Raw genomic sequence first — 19,006 nt, forward strand, 5'->3', positions numbered from 1 at the left:
ATAATGTGTTCTTCGCAACAGAGAGCACACGCTGTTCCTGAAACAGTCTTTTATTTGTGAAGTACATTGCAAACCTGAGGAATTTGCACATTCTTTGAGTAAGTTGTGTTTTTAGAGGCTACACCAAAGCACAGAGCAGCATTTTAGGGACAGGACCTCAAAGTACAATAAATTAAATGTCAAACATATTAATTCAAGTTAAATTCACCCATTACTAATAATTCTGCTCTGAATGATGCTGTTTCTTTATTACAATATGTTGTATTTTAAAGCCTAACCTACAAAGAAGGGTTTTCTATGTTAGTATATCTGTGCTGCTACCTGTGATCCACATTGGTGGGAATCAAGCTGGACAGTCGCTTCCTACAGCTTCCCCTTGCCCCTTTAAATTACCTGTCACCTCTGCTGCCACCCAATTGTTCCACACCGGTCGGCCAAATTGGTATGGAAGCGGGCGGCCATTGTTGCGGTAAAAAAGGCGGTCGTTGTCTGTCGAGGAGCTTGTGAAATTGCATTTCAGTATGAAGGCCATGTTTTCGGTAGCTGCCGCTGTTGTATGGTTTCTCCTATAGACCCAACGCACAAAAGAGCCCCTGCAAGGATCTTTTCTTTTTTTTTGAATCTATAATAATTTTGTACAACAACAGCTCAGGGTAGAAAGAAAGTCGATTAACTGTGGTCTCTCACCATCAAGGCTTTCAGCTCAAGTGCCAGAGTTCCTGTAAAATACGAGTTGACCTCAGGGAGCTAGGATCCAGCTTGTTACACAGACAGCTGGGGAGGCTTTGTGGAGCAAAATTCAAATGTTGGTTCTGAATAGGCTCCAAATACTTTTTGCCATTGAACTCTGTCAATTCGGTGTTGTTTTATGGTAGCGATTGTTATTGGTACTGTATCATTATATTACAAAACTGTGTATCTTAATTTTGAATTTAATTTCACAGCTAAAACATTCTGTTACGTAAATCTTGACTGTTAGGCAGTACTGTATGTCTATTTTAAAAGTGAAGTGTTAACCATAGGGCTGTGCATCTTCACTGGTCTCACGATTCGATTATCCTGTCTTCGATTCGATATCCCGATGCATCACCAGTCATACCAATGCATTGCATCCTCCATTTTCTATATTACTGCACATGGCTTCTTTTTCATCAATGAATACATGCAGTAAATATGAACTCTCTTTTTATTATTTAGAAAGTGCTTCAGAAATCAATAACATAAATGTTGACATTAATTTATAAACCAAAATAAATCAATTGTATAGGTCTAGCCTCCCTATATCTGTGTGTGAAATTGTTCCATCCTCAAAAACTAAAAATGAATGCTTCTGCAGTCTAGCTGCAGCTTCTAGCAACGGTCTTCTGTTAGAAAAAGGACACTGGACGTCCTGAATGTGGCATCACAAACATGACTTGAGTCTGAACACAGCAGTATTTACAACAGCATATAAAAACAAAAAATACTGCATGTGGGTGCACACTTATTCTCTGTCTTACTGTTACATAAATCCCATTTATCATATCTCAATCAGTGATTAAGTGAATAATAAAGTTTCTATCAGATTATTATCAGCCCGTCACTCATTATTTTCAGGGTTGGGAGGAACAGAGGAGACGTGATCTCGGAAGCTTTTTTCCTCCTGCCTTCACAAACTTTACACACGTATCGTCTGAAAATAGCAAGAGGACATTTATACTCTGCAATCCAAGACTTAATTAAATCCACCAAAAACCTGACATGATTTTAACGCGAGTATTTTTTAAAAACAGAAATCCCTGTGTGTCTGAGCCGCAGCGACACGGACTGATTTAGAGCAGGTCCTTCTGCTGTTGGTTCTGGACTGGTGTTCTTGTGTTGGTGGATAAAGCAGACTGCTCCGTGTTTGGTGTCGCTGTGCCGCTGTCACGTCTGTTCCCTGATCTCTGCGCCACCGACCGATTTGATATTCAAGTGACAGTGAGTGACGTTATTGTAAAAATCCACGACCGCATCGCGATGCATCGTAGACACGATTAATTTCAACACCCCTAGTTAACCAGTGTCTATCATCTAATATTGTCTGTATGTTCTAGCTTTTGTGCACTTTCCTTCAGATTTGAAAAATGCTGACAGACTTGCACATTCTTTGTATTATTTAATTATTAACGCAAGGATTATGGAGCTATATCAGGGTCATAAGTTTTGATCATTCAAACAAATAAAATGTATTTGAAAGTTCAAGTTTTTATCCTGAACTTTGAAAAATACAATGATGTACTCAAAATAAAAACAAGTATTTGAAATAATTTTTCAGGTTGGATATTATTTTGATTCAGTTCAGCAATTTTTTGGAATAAAATATTTATTTTCAGTTTTAAATCTTATTTTTTCAGGTTTCAATTTTTTTTTCGCCTTCAGATCACTTTCAGATTGATTTTTTTCGCTTTCAAACTTTTGGCCCTGATGTTGCTTGGGGGGCGGGGCTTACCAAAGAGTAGTTTAGCATCCTGAGTGACAGCCCTCCCTCTGTCATGTTGCCTTCATTGATGTAAGGTAGCGCAAGAAATATAACTCAACAATTTCTATACACAATACTCCCGTGATTGGTGGTAAACAAAACTGATACCAGTGTCAAAGTTCCGTTAAGCGAGTTGTTGAGTATCGTAGTTGGCAACAATCGCGGTATAAGAGCAATAAACTGTGCTGGAATGTGATATGACGTATCCGCAATTAAGCGTTGTCCTTCCCCACTTCCACGTAGCTCAGTGAACGCAGCATAGTTTTGGCCTGGCTTTTGCGATCAGAATCAGAATAGATAGGCGAAGTCCCTCCTTTTCCGGTGGAACTCCATGGGAACTTATTTTGGAAAAATTATTTATTGAAGTCAATGGCGAGAGAAAGATTATATTTCGATCCCGTTTGAATTGTGCCACGAATTACACATATGATATTTGTCAATTTAAAAGACAATTTTGCAAGTTAATAAAAAAAGAATTGCCGTAAAACTGTGAAGTAACACTTTTTTTTGTGTGTGAAACCGCTCAAGGAACTACATCTCTGGTCTCGCACAATACACACCAGCATCAAGATGGCCATCACTACTGTCTTGCCAAAAAAGGGATTGACTCATCCTCACTATCAGCACAATGAAACACGAAGAATGTCATGCAAAGCTGCCTGCCTGCCTGCCTTCCTTCGATTCTCCCTGAACTGCCTGATTTTTTTAATGTTCAGTGGTAACCATTTGTGCAGATAGCATGAAGTTCATTTGAGTTCAGCTTGGAGTGAGATTTTTTTTTTGGTGAACCGAAAAAAGAAACGTTCATGTGTACAGTGTTACAAATATATTGAACATGCACAAACTACGGTTTCCCATTAATGTACCGGGCGCTACAGTGGAATACGCACATACCCAGTGTACCCGCGACTCTTACAATGAAGGCTCGATAATCAGCTCACGGCATATAAAATGGCATATAGGTGTAAGCAGAGGTAAAGTGCTATTTTATAAGTGTGGGGGGGGGGGGGGGGGTCCTCACTTCCTCTAGGGGGGTCAGGGGACATGCCCCCTGGGAAGACTTTTTTTTAAATATTGAAGTTAAATGCATCAACCTGGTGCACTTTGTGAGCAACATGAATTTAAGAATACATCTCTAAACACAAGGGGCGGATCTACGGGGGGGGGGGCAGCTGCCCCCCCACTGTAGAGCCTTGTCCCCCCAGCTGCCCCCCTAACTTGTTTCCCTAAAACTGTACTAAAACAAACATACACTATTTTCACAAGCTTCTCAAGCAACGAAACAAGCATTACATTAGTCAAAAGTGAATCATTTTAAATATAATTTTAGGCCCGTTAAAAAGGCAGCTACGGCCCTGCATTAAACTGCGGAGCGGCGTTCACACAGACCGCGGCTCACAGCTGCAGAGAGGGAACGAGCTGTCCCAGCACCTAGGGTGGATCAGCTTCCCCTGGGAGCATTCCCCCTTCCACTAGTTTTGTTTTTACTAAGGACGAGAGCTTGAAAATAAATATTAATAAAACGCTGCCGTTTGAATCGATAGTGTTTAACAGACGGGCGCTGTGTTGGGCGTTACTTTACAAAATACTACGCATACAGCGCTAGCTTTGAGATCGATCACTTTGCTAAACTATGCGGTACTATTAAATCCACGTAAACTACACATCACAGCAATGAGGCCAGATCAATGAAACCAGGATACATCCTTTACCGTAAAAACTGGATCTAAACACAGCTGCCTGTGTGCGTTTGATAAATACTTTCTGATGTTATATTTATGATATGCTACTTATTAGCTACATGGCCCTAACGTGTAAAGTTATACAAGCATTTGTACCAGTGCTTTTCACAAGTAGACTCTTGCAGGCCAGAGTAGCTGGAGTGATTCAACAACAACAAAAAGACATATCTGAGAATTGATCAGGACGAACAGAAAGAGGAAAAAGGAAAAAAGAGTTCACTGAAGAGACCCGGAGGGTCAGAGCAGGAGGCAGAGGAGGAGATGAACACATTATTGAAGAAGAAGACATGTAGGCTATGTGAGGATTGGAATAAAGATGAAGTGTCAGAAAGAGGGACAGAGGCAGTGATCAGGAGGCAGATGAGACTCCAGCTGGACCACATGGTATGTTCTTATTCTCCGTACATATTCCATCACAGCAGCACAATCTAGCAGCTCTTAGTATTGACACATTTTGATTGAAATGTGTTACTGCACAGGTCACCTTTAGCTCTCTGAAGAGATGGGTGATGTTATTTTTGTACTTAATTATAACTAAGTACTTTTACTGCACTTACAGTAAGCAGAATTCTGAGTATTCTCTGAATCGGGTGCCTTTTGGGACTTTACATCTTTGAAAAATGAAACCAAAATGTTTGGTCATAACATCTGGTAGTGGACTACCGTACTTACATGTTCCCACCTCAGGCACAAAATATAAATAATTACTAGGAATTTCCTTGAAAAAATGTAACAGGGCTGAAGTTTTTGACAATAAGTAGGCATGAGACCTTGTTTAGCTAAGATATTGCACCACATGGAAGTCAAGGACATTAAAAAATTGTAATATTTTGCAAAACTGTTGTTTATTTTGTAATAAACAATTATTTACTATTATTAATTCATATAACAGTTGAAATGTTGAGCATGTCAATCTTAATCTGAAAATACAAAAACTAAACTTGCCTTTCTTTGCCATCTTTTCTTCAGAAGACTTTTGTGATGTAATTCCCTCAATGCAGATGACACATGGACTGATCCATTATTTTAGCTTAATAGGAGGGTAAATGGTATGACCTCTTGCCCCCCCTTTGCCACCCCATGTGAAAGGTTCTAGAACTGCCACTGCTCAATACCCATATGAAACAGAACTGTAAACAGATTTTCTTTTTCTTTATGGATATTTTACAAATCACTCACTTTTTAAACTGTATTCTTGTTTTACTGTCATATAGTATAACTGTTTTTCATTTATTCTCATAAATGGTGACCAAAACGTTTGAGACCCACTGAGATAACTAGACTAAAGTTAACTATCTAAACAGAGAGTCCTTAACCTCACTGAGCTGTAGTTCTCTCAGTCTGACAGGACAGAGCTCTCCTTTTCCTGGTTTTAGAAACAGCTTTTAATATCCGTTAGCGCAGCTAGCTAACCAGATGCTAACAACAACAATGCAAATTGTGAGTTTGGTGGAAATATACTGTTTAATAGTAAAGTTTTACATTATAAATATTCCCCAAAATTATTCAAAAGCATATTCTTCCAAAGTCCTTGCTATAGTATGACACACAGGAGACTATTGATGTGTGTAGTGAGTTTGGTAGTAATAAGCTGTATAATAGTGATTGAATATTATTGTATTCTCTTTTTTCGGATTTACACTTTGCAGACGGTCCCGGAGCACTCGTTTCTTCTCCGGCTGCGGATAGAGACCAATGTAATGTGTCCAGCTCGGAGGATGGCCCGTATTGGCTTTTTTTGATCAAAATGTGATTGTAGTTCGTTGTCAACCTTACCACGGTACTTAGGAGATGTCATTTGTGTCTGAATAACGTTTTGTTCATGAGTTATTGATCCGTGAAATCAGAATCTCCCAATATCGTTCCAACTTTACTGAACTAAGCCAGATAACCTAATTTCTCATTTCGTAGACCGCTCGGTTTGCTGTTCCTTCACTTGTATATACATTTATTTTTGGACGACAACTTAGCGTGAGGAAAGGCAAGTGTGGCGTGAGTGCGTGAGATATGGGTTAATTGCGTGACTCTCACGCTCAATGCGTGAGTGTTGGCAGCCCTGAGAAAAGATCGCCGAGAGCTAATGTAGCATTAGCGTTAGCATGTCTGCCCCCGTGGGCGGGGGCATCCGGGCTTAAACGGTGTATTATAGAATGATCACACCGGTGTGACAGTACTCTTCAAAGGGTTCACGAAATATGACTACTACTCTTACTGTTTAACATTTTGGGTTACTTAATATTACTTCATGTTAAGGCTAATAAAAATGACAAGGCTAAGGCTGTAATGCTAACTAACGTACTTGCTACTAGCTAGGTAGCTAACTTGATCCAGCCACTCCTGGTCCTTTCATCAGACGGGAAGCGAAAGAACGAGCAAGACCCATTGCTGGTATGATTACAACCTGGTACAAAGCACGCAGGCATCTTGTTAAAGTTATCTTAGCTATCTCTTATATTTAGTGGAGGAAAACAATTATGACATCACTTACGCAACTCTTGGATTTGTAGTCTTTCTAGTTGTGTATTTTTCATAGTCTTATAAAAATGTTTACGACAAACTGTGACTTTTTTTACTCGGAAATTATTTTGTAAGATTGACAAACATCAGATGTGTAATTCGTGGCACAATTCAAACGGGACCGAAAGATAATTTCTATCTCGCCATTAACTTCAATTCATCATTTTTCAGAAATAAGGTCCCATGGTGGATCACCGGAAAGGGAGGGACTTCGGCTCTCTATACCTTTATTAGTCCCACAGAGGGGAAATGTACATTGTTACAGCAGAAAAGAGCAGCTTACTGTTACCTAAAGCATGCATAAAAAAAGTATTAAAGATTAAAAAAATACACACCCTGTAGCAGTTCTGAGGATTTAGCAGCCAGGTATATATTGCACAGTTATTAACGGCATATATATGTATTGCACATATTGCAAATATTGCACAAAGTTGGTATTTAACAACAAGAGGTGTTATAGTCTATCTATGTTATTGTGTGTGGGGGGGGTCTACCAGGGGCTGTGCTGGTTGTATAGTCTGACCGCTGCAGGAAGGAAGGACCTGCGGTATCACTCTGTGAGACAGCGGGGGATGGCGTCAGGTCCAACTCGCTGGCTCGTTACAGATATACGTAATTTCACATTCTAGCGTAGTTTATTGCTCTTATACCACGATTGTTGCCAACTACGATGCTCAGCAGCTCGCTTAACGGAACTTTGATGCTAGCATCAGTTTTGTTTACCACCAATTACGGGAGTATTGTGTATAGAAAGTGTTGAGTTATATTTCTCGCACTACCTTACATCCATGAAGGCAACATGACAGAGGGAGGGCTGTCACTCAGGATGCCAAACTACTCTTTGGTAAGCCCCGCCCCCCAAGCAACATCAGGGCCAAAAGTTTGAAACCTGAAAAAACAAGATTTGAAACTGAAAATAAATATTTTATTCAAAAAAACTTATTTTTATTTTGAATACATCATTGTATTTTTCAAAGTTCAGGATAAAAACTTGAACTTTCAAATCACCCTGATATAGCTCCATAAAGGATGCCTTACTATTAATAATAGTTACCTGATTTATGATTGTTTAATACAAATAACTATAGCATGTAGTTATCATACTTATAATAATAAGTATCACAACTACAGATAAATAATGCATCACCTAGTTGATGTTACACATTATTGAGGGGGGGGAAATGATATCAAGATTTATATGCATTTGCTTCAGCCCCCTAGTTTTTAGTAATGCGGATGGTGGTTATATTTACTTCAGAAATGTACTCTGGAGACAAATATATTAATAGTTTAAATGTCTTATTCTCCGCAGTACACCTATGCATGAAAGTTAAAATGATTAATGAGTGTTGCATCTTTTTATGTAATGACTGAAAGTATAAATGTTTTTGAATATAAACCAAAAAAATTAGTTTTTTTACGTGAGGTCTTTTTGATCAGAGATACTACATACTACCTTTTTTACAAGATTATTATCTCTATTGACTTGTCCTCTTAGATACCTTGCCTGGAGTTAATGACATATTCTGTTCTCATGTTCTTTGATTCCTATACGTTTATTCACCTGGTCCGATGCCTCTGGTTGTTGATCTTCTCAGCTCACTGTCAGTTAAGCTCTGCCGAGTCAGTAGCCAGCAAGATGCTTGTCCCCTGGTGGTGCTTTCATGGAGGTAATCAAGGGTGATCCTGTCTTTATTCCCACCACCGCACATGAAAGTAGGCCAGATAGTGGGTAGCAAAAGCTGTGCGTTTGTGTGTCTGTAAGTAACACGGCACTGGGTTCTCTTGGCCTCAGATGGCAAAGAAACAGGCTTTTTTATGCCCTGCAGTCACAACAAATTAGCGAATTAATAAGACATTTGGTGTTGCCTTGCCTTCCTCTTGACTGCCTGCTCTGCATGAAGGGAGCTGGCCTTAAACCTCAACACTGCTGCACTGTGAGTAAACATGGAGGCATGAAGCCCACTGGCCATACTATATGACGGCCTTACGTCCAACTGCGCACCAGATTAGAAAGGCTGTGAAAAGGCCTCTCAAAATATAAAAAAAATATTTTTACAGGCTCTTTGTTTTTGGCAAAGTGGCTGCGAAACTTAAAAAATGGCATTGAGTAATTTTAGTAGAGCAGCACATATTGCTGTAAAACAAACCTGAAAAGATATGTTTTTGTTAAAGCTTTGTTCAATGAGCTTGGATTCTCTTGCATGAAGCCTGGTGCTGGCCTTGCTTCAGCTTGACAAAATGTCCAAACAAACCTAACACATTTGCAACAGAAAATTGTGCTTTTTGAAAGATATGTGTTTCACTGAAAACACACCATTGGTTGTCAGTGTTTTTTTCCCCCAATCGCTATTTCATATAAATTAGGCGTAACAGTGTTTCCTCTAGTTACTTCTGAAAGGTTACAATGTCTGAATTGCGCCGACTTTGCCGTTGTGGTGCCAACTGACAAGGCAGAAACGCTATCCTTGGCGTCGCATACCACTCGAAAAGTCGCCAGGCGGTGAGCAAAGAGTGTATAACGTATTATGTGAAGGCAGTTTACTGTGTGAGTTATCAGGTTATCAATGATGCCACATGTTCCAGATGTTCATACAGTCTGTCCTCAGAATCAGCAGCTGTCAGTCTTTGTGTTTGTTTTTATCCTTTACCTACACAAATCATCTGTTAGTCGCTGATCCGTGTGCACAAGATGTCACAACAAGCTCTATTTTCGTGATCCCAGCGGCACAGACGGATTGAAGTCAGGTGCCAAGTGCGTCCAAAGCCTTTTAAACGCATGTTTTGGAATTTCAAAACCAGACTCCCTTGGCACACCTTTGGCGAACTTTGGCACAAGGTGGGATCAGAAAGAACACATTATTATAGGTGGGGGGTATATAGGCTTTGACTGCCTATTTAATCACAGAACTAATCCCGTCGTGACAAATTACAGATTGGGAATCCTGTTCAGAGTTTTCCTTGCTTAGAGGGGAGCTTATTATTGTCTGGGAGTTCGGACAGAAACGATTTAAGCTATAAACCCGAAAAATCTTACAAGCAGTGGATCTGCTGTGCGTGATTGTAGTCTGAGGTTGGCATCATCTTTAGATACATACTGCAGATGGAACAGATACCGGCTACTTCACATGGCTTGATCGATAGTCACCATTGTAACTAAAGTACTAAATGTCACGACAGACAGAACTTTATTTTGACTACCTGGCATTTAAGCCATTACTGCTGGTGGAAATATCAGCAGTACCATTTCATAATGATAATACCTCTTGAAAGCCCACAGTTTTGGAAAAAGGTCTATAACAGTTTTGATAAGTAATCACACATTTACACTATTGGAAAAAATATGATTTTACTGTTGCATTCGTAACATTAATACTTTAACTTTTTGACTCAAATATAGCTTAGTCATATCATATATGCTACTTCAGTACACTCAAAAGAAGACATATTACTGGAACCGCTACAGGAAAGTGCTGAGGAACCTTTAATATCAAGGCGTTGACAAGAGGTACTTTGACTTACTATTCGAGAAACAACGCAGCACATTGATTACATTTGGTCCAACTATGTACCAGGTTTCAACTTATTCTTGTTTCTTCTGCAAGTACTCTCCTGCTGTTCCCTGTAAAATAAAACAAGGCCCACTTTTTTTTGTATCTTTTGTGTGAAAAAGAGCAGGGAGTGCAGGAGGTGTTGGTGTATATGCGTGCATGTGGACAATCCTGAGCACCGTGATGCTTTCCCCCACCCTGGGGAGAGGGTCCACAGTGTCACTGCTGCCTATACTCGGTGGCTGAGCAAGGAGGGCCAGGTGGTGGTGCCGAGCGCAGCACAGTCAAGCGTGGACGCAGCGCATGCTGACATTTGCCTTCGCTGACTGCTGCAGGGAGAGGAAAAATCTGCTTTTCCATATGCTTGTGCTCGTTGCAACCCTTCCCTCCACCCACTGCCTCATTCTGCCCCCCTTCCCTCTTCCCAGTCTTAACCAGATGGCTCCCTGAACATTGTTTACCTTGGGTGACGGTCCCAGATGCAGAGTGTGTCCATCGGCATCCTCATTCCGCCCAGTTAGTTTCCTTATTCCTTTGCTTCGTCACAAGTAACAGCTCTTACACTCAGGTTGAATTAAATCTGTTGATTGTGCCGATCATCTCACCACAAGTAGACACACATTCACAGACTTGTTCATTCTCTCCATTACTTATTTTTTGCTCGGCTGTTCAGCTGTAAACACAAGACATCTGTCTTACACCATTCCAGAATGTTTTCCTGATCAGAGCTGCACTCTTTGCCCCCATCGCCACTTGTGTTCCATGCATTGTGTGATATGACATATGGGGGCTCCCTTATGTCTGCATATTGAAGATAGAAATATGCTTCCAGATGTTGTCAGGAAAGAGGGCCAGATGCTTCTAGCACCTCTGGGTGGAGCGCCACAAAAGGATGTCGTCCCTACAAGCTGAACCTCGCCCTTCGTAGTCACAAAACAACAAGACTTTTTCAGTTAAGGCAATGTAAATTCAAAGCAACACAGTTGGTGCAGCGAAGAGAAATGTAATAGTGCTGCAGAGTGTGTGTGTGTGTGTGTGTGTGTGTGTGTGTGTGTGTGTGTGTGTGTGTGTGTGTGTGTGTGTGTGTGTGTGTGTGTGTGTGTGTGTGTGTGTGTGTGTGTGTGTGTGTGTGTGTGTGTGTGTGTGTGTGTGTGTGTGTGTGTGTGTGTGTGTGTGTGTGTGTGTGTGTGTGTGTGTGTGTGTGTGTGTGTGTGTGGCTGCTTTTTTCTTTCCGTCTCAAAGCTGTTTAACTAGAAAAGCTGCCCTTTTCCCCTCGTTCCTTTTGAGTTGAATTTGATAGAGAATAAAATGCAAATTGCCAGGCCACGAGTGAAAAGCCCCCAGTTCACATTCCGCTAATGTCCTTGGCCTTGAAGAGGGAGAATGCTTCGCGGGGTAGCGGCCAGCAGTGGTGTTACCACCGCTTGCAGGTTGAATAGCTTTTTTTCAAAAAAATCTGTCACACAAGGAGTGGTTCTATGAATTGAAAATGTTCAAGGGCAAGGCCATTGAATGTTGAGGAGAATAACGGCAGGAGTAAAGGTGCAGGTTATTAGGATGATTATGATGGTTGACGGTTCAATTGAATTTCCTTAGTTTAGACAGAAGCAGGTTCAGGCCACTGACCTCGCTGCCGGCCTGCTCTCTTGACTAGCTTACATGGGTGAAGTGCTCATGGACCAAACTTTTTTTGGTGTTTACCAGCATTTAGTTGATTCCTCTACAGCTTGTAAGGCCATAAGATACTGCCATCAGTCCCTGCAAGAATGTTTCATTTTGAGTTAACATGTCTAATCATCTCCTTGCAGTAAAGGAAATTGTAAGAAAATGATATAACCTTATCAATATTTTGAACAACACCAAATATTTTTTTGTTTTTTACTTGTAATGTCCTGTAACATAGTTAAGAAGCATTTAAATATTAGTTTATCATGTCATGTGGCTCCATTTGCGATGGAGCAGCTTGTGCATTCTCCTCATGTTGGTGTGTTCAAAGATGCTCCAATGTATGCAGTACAGTTTGATAGTTAGTTGATTTTCAGCTCAGGAAAGGTAGAACACATTTATTTTAACTGTAATAATGCGCTTTGGAAATGTTCGAAAATGTGTAAAGAAACACAAGATTTGCTTTAAAGGGCTAAAATCTCATTATTTATTTTCACAACCAGTAAATGACAAAGATATATTTAACTACTCACAATAATTCCCCCCCAAAAAATTTAAGAACATTCCTACCAAGACAATATCAATCAAATATGAATAACTACGTACACTTTTAAGCCATCAATGTGTCTCTGATTATATAGTATATACTTGTGATTATAGTATACAGCAGTTTCTATCTTTTTAAATCATGAAGGATGCAAAAATTGTGGAAAATTGTGGAAATTCTGCAGGAAAGGTTCAGGAATTCTAACTCAGTTTATCGTTATTGCATAATGGGATAGAACAACCTTTTTTTCCACAACGAAAAGTGACCATCTCTGGGAGTTAATTCTTGATTTTAAACATACATGTTAGAAACAATGCAGGTATTTTAGTTGGCTAGTCATACATTTCAACATTTTGTCAGAACGACCATGTTATACTGATCTTGTCATTTATTCATCCTGAAGCCAATGATAATTTGCATGAAGCTAGGCGTCTGGGATTTTCTTTTTGGAAGGGCCAAACTTCTCCAATATCACATTGAGTGAACACATCTCCGTCTCAATTAGCACCTCTAAGGTATCTTCCATTCATTGCTTCACTCATATTCCTCCCTTTACTTTAAACCCATTAGCACCGCCTCCTTTTCTTCATTCTTTCTCAACATAGTGTTATAGTGTTCTCACACAGACATTCCACCCCTCTTCAAACCGCAACTACCAATTTGACATAGAAAGCAAGGAGCCTAGAAGTCTAGTTATGATTTATTGAAGATTTCAAAAAGCACAATAGTCTTTAAATTAATGTATTCATACCTAAACTCTTTAAATCCTCCATATTCTGAAAAGCCTGCTTTAAAAAAGAGACATTGTTTCAACTCTGTTCAAAGGATTTAAAGGCTTTATTGCCATATGCACAATAGCTACAGTTTAGTTGTTGGCAATGGCTCCTCCAACAATTCAAAATACAATATACTTAAGATGTAAAAGGAAATAAGGAAGTAGAATGGTACAAAAGTGTTTCTTTATGACTGAATCTGGTAAGGTCAATAGACTTTTCCAAACTATTATCTTTATTTTTAGGCGAATATTACTTATTTATTTCAAAAAGTGAATAACCGTGAACAAATGCATCAATTAATCACTTTGTATGGAAGAAATTAACATATTCAAAGATACAATGTGCAAGTGTAGCTGAGGTTTATAAAACAAATAAGTATCTGTAGTTCAAACCTAGACATCAAATTGTATTACTCCTTTGACACCTGACAAAGACAGCGTACATACTAGGGATGGGAATTTGAAAGCAAATAAAACGGTTAGCCGATTAACCGAAATGTACATATCCTATAAAAACAAAAGTGGAAAATGTTGACAAAAAACAAAAATACATTTTTATTTTTTTTTAAATAAATACAGTATAGAAACCAAGCCAAATCTGTTAAATGTATTGAACTGGTGATCACAGTTTGAACAGTTGACAGCTATAGGCCTACAGCTTTCATGCTTAAAACATAACTTGTTTTTTAAATGAAAGAGGGATCATACACGAACAACATAACGGGTTAGGGTAACCCTATTACAACAGAGATCAACAACCTATAACAGGGCCTATGCACAGAATGCAGCTATTCAATACTCATTCTTGTTTAAGAATATGAGCATGTCTACATGCTCAGGGGAGAGACGGGGGCTGAGACGATTCACAATCAGGCCAGCTGTAGAGAAGACCCTCTCAGCTGGAATTTGGCTATAAGATGAGGTTTGAGTCTGCATGATCTGTGAGTAGGGAGGGGCAGCACACCTTTTAGACCTAACACACTTAGCTATGGCACTGTCGTATACATTTATTTATTCCATTTGATCATATGTAATCAACTTAGGCACCCCTCCCAAAAGAAAAAAGAAATATATATATATTCATAACTCATATTGGAATACCTGAATAATTTCTAATATTCTATTCATCGTTCCTATCCCTAGTACATACACTTCTTCCCTAAGTTTTTACAGTTCACAATTTTAGCCCTAGACATACACTACGTTACTCATTTAAAGATTTAAGAAAATAGGAAATATCCATTATCCGTTGAATTGTGGAACAGATTGTTAAAGCAAAATGTTGCTGTTAGCGCCCAAACTGTGGCTTTAAACCTTCTTTTAAACATGCTGACAAATTATTGTTTTGGCCACATTGTTTAGATCAACACAATTTTGTGCATGAGGGCTTAATCCTCTTATTCTTTAATCTCCATTTTCCAGGGTTCCATACTAGTTGAAATCTGTTGCTACGAAGATGTATCAAACAGTGTTATTGATATTGAGTCATCATGGTGTTGGCTTTTTTTGTTATCTGCTGGCATGCCTCAGTTTGCATAGCTCCACTACCTACTCTGCAAGTCACTGTCTGATTCGGACCATCTGTGTCTTAGTTTGTGTTTAAGGTTAGGTTTTCATTGGTGATCAGGAGTAACAGCTGGCTCTGGAGAGCCATCTCTCTAACCCCAGCCCCCACCCTTTCCACACTAACCAGCGGAAACTTCTACAGCTGTCATCTGCTTTCCCAAATGACCCAGCTTTCCTTCCAGCTGCCGGCGCAGCACCCTGCTCCCAGCCCAGTCTCGCTTCAAGGCTAAGCCCAATAGTTTTCCTGTATCCTGACAACATCTCAATTTAAAGGATACAGACTTTTACCCTCAGTCTCAAACAACTTGCCATCTCTGCCACCGCCTCAGCTCTATCTTAAACCTTCGCTGACAAGACTTATTTAGCCTAAATAACCTCAAAGTAAAAGCTAAATCAGGGTTTAGAAGCAGATTATTTGGTCAATTTCAAAGACTGCCCATTACGGCTGTACAGGATGGTTTGAAACTTCACTCATAATGTTCACATTCAAATTCTAAATCAACAATCGAGTTCTGCGCAGTAAAAAATAAAGATTAGGTTACACTTATATTATTATTATTATCTTATTTGTAGAATTAGATTTCAGTGATGGCTGCGGATTGGGTGGATTTGGCCCCTGTGGTCCACTTTTTTTTTTTTTAATGGACCAAATATTCTGATTGAATCCATTATTGTAGGATTTCAGGTACAACATTTCACTGCGGGCAAAACCGGCACACGCCTGTATAATTTGATTTGATTTATGTGATCACAATAACCTAACAAACCTTTTTTTTTATCAAGACATAAATGCTTTACACCAAAAGAAAAATGAATGAAAGTTTGAAAAGAAACAAAACAGCTGGCACTGATAATCTCTTGAACAATTTCCCCAATCGTTTTTGAGTTGCTGCTACTCTGTATCACTTAATGTTTTATCATTTTTTCAGGAGCATCACCCAAAATCATCAAGCTGCAAGAGGATCCATCAGATTATGCCGACTCGGCCAAAGGCAAGAGTCCTGCCACCAACAGCACCTTGGTCCCCGTCAAAGGCATAAACAACCTCGGGAACACCTGCTTCTTTAATGCTGTCATGCAGGTTAGTATGGCTTTGATTTAGGGCTGCACCATTTCGAAAAAATAACTTGTTGCCATGACTTTAACTGATATTTTAATTGCAATATGATTCACACTATGAAAGAGAATAATCATTTTCTAAATCGTTATTCTCATTATCACTAACTTTTTTTAAATTAAGATTTTTCAGACATTTTAATATGATCTTTACCACACTAATATGTTTTGACAAGTATGTAGAAAATGAGGGAGAGATGATTTGTAGGCCGGAATATCTTTGGCACATAAGACATAACATATATTAAGCCTTCAACAAATATTGTGCTTCCTGCAGTTTGAACATTGCACTTGTCCATATTTCTATTTTTATTTATTGAATTAATTGTAGTGCCGTACCATGAGTTAGTTTATACATAACTATGTTATGTACCTATAATGCTGTGTTCACACCGGACGCGATCTGAATATTCGTTTCGCTCTAAATGCTCGAGTTTCACCGCGGCTTGCAGTTTGTTATATCGCGTCATTCAAAACAGACCTACCGTTGACGCGCCACGCCGTTCACGGACAGTTGAGGTTGTTTACACTTCCATGCAAGATCGTTGTGGTTATTTCTGTCCTTGACTATGGAGGAACAACTATTGCTGCTTTGTACCTTCTGTGGAAGTGTATCGTATATCTTCGGGAACCCACTCACAGCCACAACGATCATCACTTCCATCTTTATAACTGATCAACAGCAGGATGTCAGAAGGACGTCAGAGGGAATCCCAACGCTGATTGGCTTTCGCGAGAACCCGTCACGTGAATTTGGCGCTCGAGTTGAAAAAATTGAACTCTCGCGTTTGACGCGGCCCCCTTCAATCGCGTGATTCATGCTCGCCGTCGGAGTGAATTTGCGTCTGTCCGCTTCTCTGCATTGACTTTACATGTAATCGCGCCGCCCCCAAACATTGCATCGCGTCCGATGTGAACGCAGCATGAGAGAAGAAACAAAGCATCATGCCTTTTTGAAATTCATTGAAGTTATATTACACTATTTAGTCTGTCAAAATAACATAAGTAGGTGTGATCAAAGTGTCATCTTAAATCTGAAGCATGGTCTTAAGATGGATTTCTAAATGCACACAACCTGCTAGCAAATCCGTGCTTATCTCAAGAGACCCTTTGATAGCTTAATGAGTCTCAGGGATTTCCATTTTAACATGACAAAATGAATATGTATGCCTTTTTTATAATGCGAAAACAATCCTCAAGTGCTGCTGCCAAGAAGACCGACCTTTAGTAAACTAAATTACAGTCTTACTGACCATGAGTGTAAAAAGGCCTTGAGGTCATTCTGAAGTATATCCAATGCAGCCGTAAATGCAGTGTGGAGTTTACCTCCGGAACACGAGTGGTACTCAGTTGGTGCAGAGCATTTTCACCATACAACGCAGCTATAGAGCGCCCCAGCCTTTCTCTGGTCGTGTCATGGTGACTGCAAACCAACATGCCGCCTAACAATGAAGCTGTTTTTTTCCACCATTTTGTTAATCACCCTCGGGGCCTTCGTTGTTGATTGACATAGGAGTGAGCGCGCTTTACATGCCTTTTCTCTCCCTCTCTCTGTCGGTTTGTATTGTCTCCTTGAAAATTGCAATCTTTTTTGGGTGAAAACACATAATTGTCTGAGGATGAGCTGTGTGTGTATTCACAATGCTGGGCCCCATTGTGCGTTTTCCATAGCAACTGTCTTCATTGCCAGGATGTGACAAAAACCATCTTTTGAAAAGGGGAGAGGAAAATATGTTTTCTAACATGTAGGGACAATGGCTGCTTCAGTCTCCTCTCCTCACCAAGGATACTCTGTTAATTTCAAACTCAGAGATCATGGATTCATTTGAAAGGCTCTTTCAGAATAATGAACTTACCACAAGTTTCCTAAACCCTACCGCAATGGAGATAACATTTCACAAGGTTCATTTCAAATGACCACATTGAATTGCCACAAGCTGTGTGTATACAGTTTAATATATTTAGAAGGATTCATCATTTCATACTTTTTTATGACCAGTTTGTTGCTGATTGCATGAGCAGTATTCAGCCTCTTGAAATCTGTTGATCTTACCTATACCTAATGGCATTTATAACGGGATGGATTTTTTAAATTGTTTATAAAATGTTAGTAATAAAATGTGTTTTCCTTGCAGAACCTGTCTCAGACACACATGCTAATCGACCTCATCCAGGAAGTGAAGGAGAAAGGCTTCAAACTGAGGATCAGCCCCACTGGTGAAACCAATGTGGTACATTCTGCTTTGCTGTCTTTTCTATTTTCTAAGCCATAGTTTTCTACAAACTATCAATAGATTGACTACTTTTGAAATGATCATTCTAATGAAGCTTCTGTGTAACTCAATGTTCCCTGTAGTATTAATAGCATTCATTAGTAACATAAACTGAAAATGTATCATTTTAATTACTAAGTTTTAAATGTAAGTCATGTAACTTACAAACACAAACATATGTCTTAAGTATATAAACTAAGTCCGTGCCGAATTGCTCAATGCTTATATTTATAATGTTGATTCTCTCAAATTCTCAATCAACATTCACTTATATTGAAATTCCATTTAGTATTATAATATTTGTGGAATTAGATTAAAGGGGTGGCTGCATAGGATTGTTTCGGGCTTGTGTGATCCAAACAAATGTAATTATCCCAGAGCATAGTAAAGACCAAATGTCACAAATTAAAATTAATTATTATTATTCCAGAATCGACAACATTTAGCAACCTTTTATATATATAGCCTTGCTAAACTAACATTTTCCCAGTGGTTAAAAACATGTTGGCTCTTTTGCTTGCTACACACATAGGGAGGAACACACCTTTTTAGCGAGTCAGTCTAGAAGCAATCTAACAGCGCCATAAATACATTTTCATAACCTCAATAAAACATTTTCTTCTTAATTATTTTAATGTGACGACGTCATGAAAATGTCCTATAGACGTACATACATATAACCTTTAAATGTAAAAAAAGGTTCAGCACATGTTTAAAATAAAACTGATACATTATAGATTTTATTTGCACATTA

At 39.2% G+C, this 19,006-nt stretch overlaps 1 protein-coding gene across 1 annotated transcript in view; it reads left to right on the top strand.

Moving 5' to 3' along the window:
- The window catches only part of usp45 (ubiquitin specific peptidase 45), a 51,016-nt gene that overhangs the window by 4,599 nt on the left and 27,411 nt on the right, over nucleotides 1-19,006 (top strand). Inside the window, 2 exon segments of the mRNA XM_079640209.1 lie at nucleotides 15,793-15,944; nucleotides 18,115-18,210. Coding sequence (XP_079496335.1) covers nucleotides 15,793-15,944; nucleotides 18,115-18,210 — 248 coding nt within the window.

The sequence above is a fragment of the Notothenia rossii genome (assembly GCF_949606895.1).
Source record: "Notothenia rossii genome assembly, chromosome: 7".
Classification (NCBI taxonomy): Eukaryota; Metazoa; Chordata; class Actinopteri; order Perciformes; family Nototheniidae; genus Notothenia; species Notothenia rossii.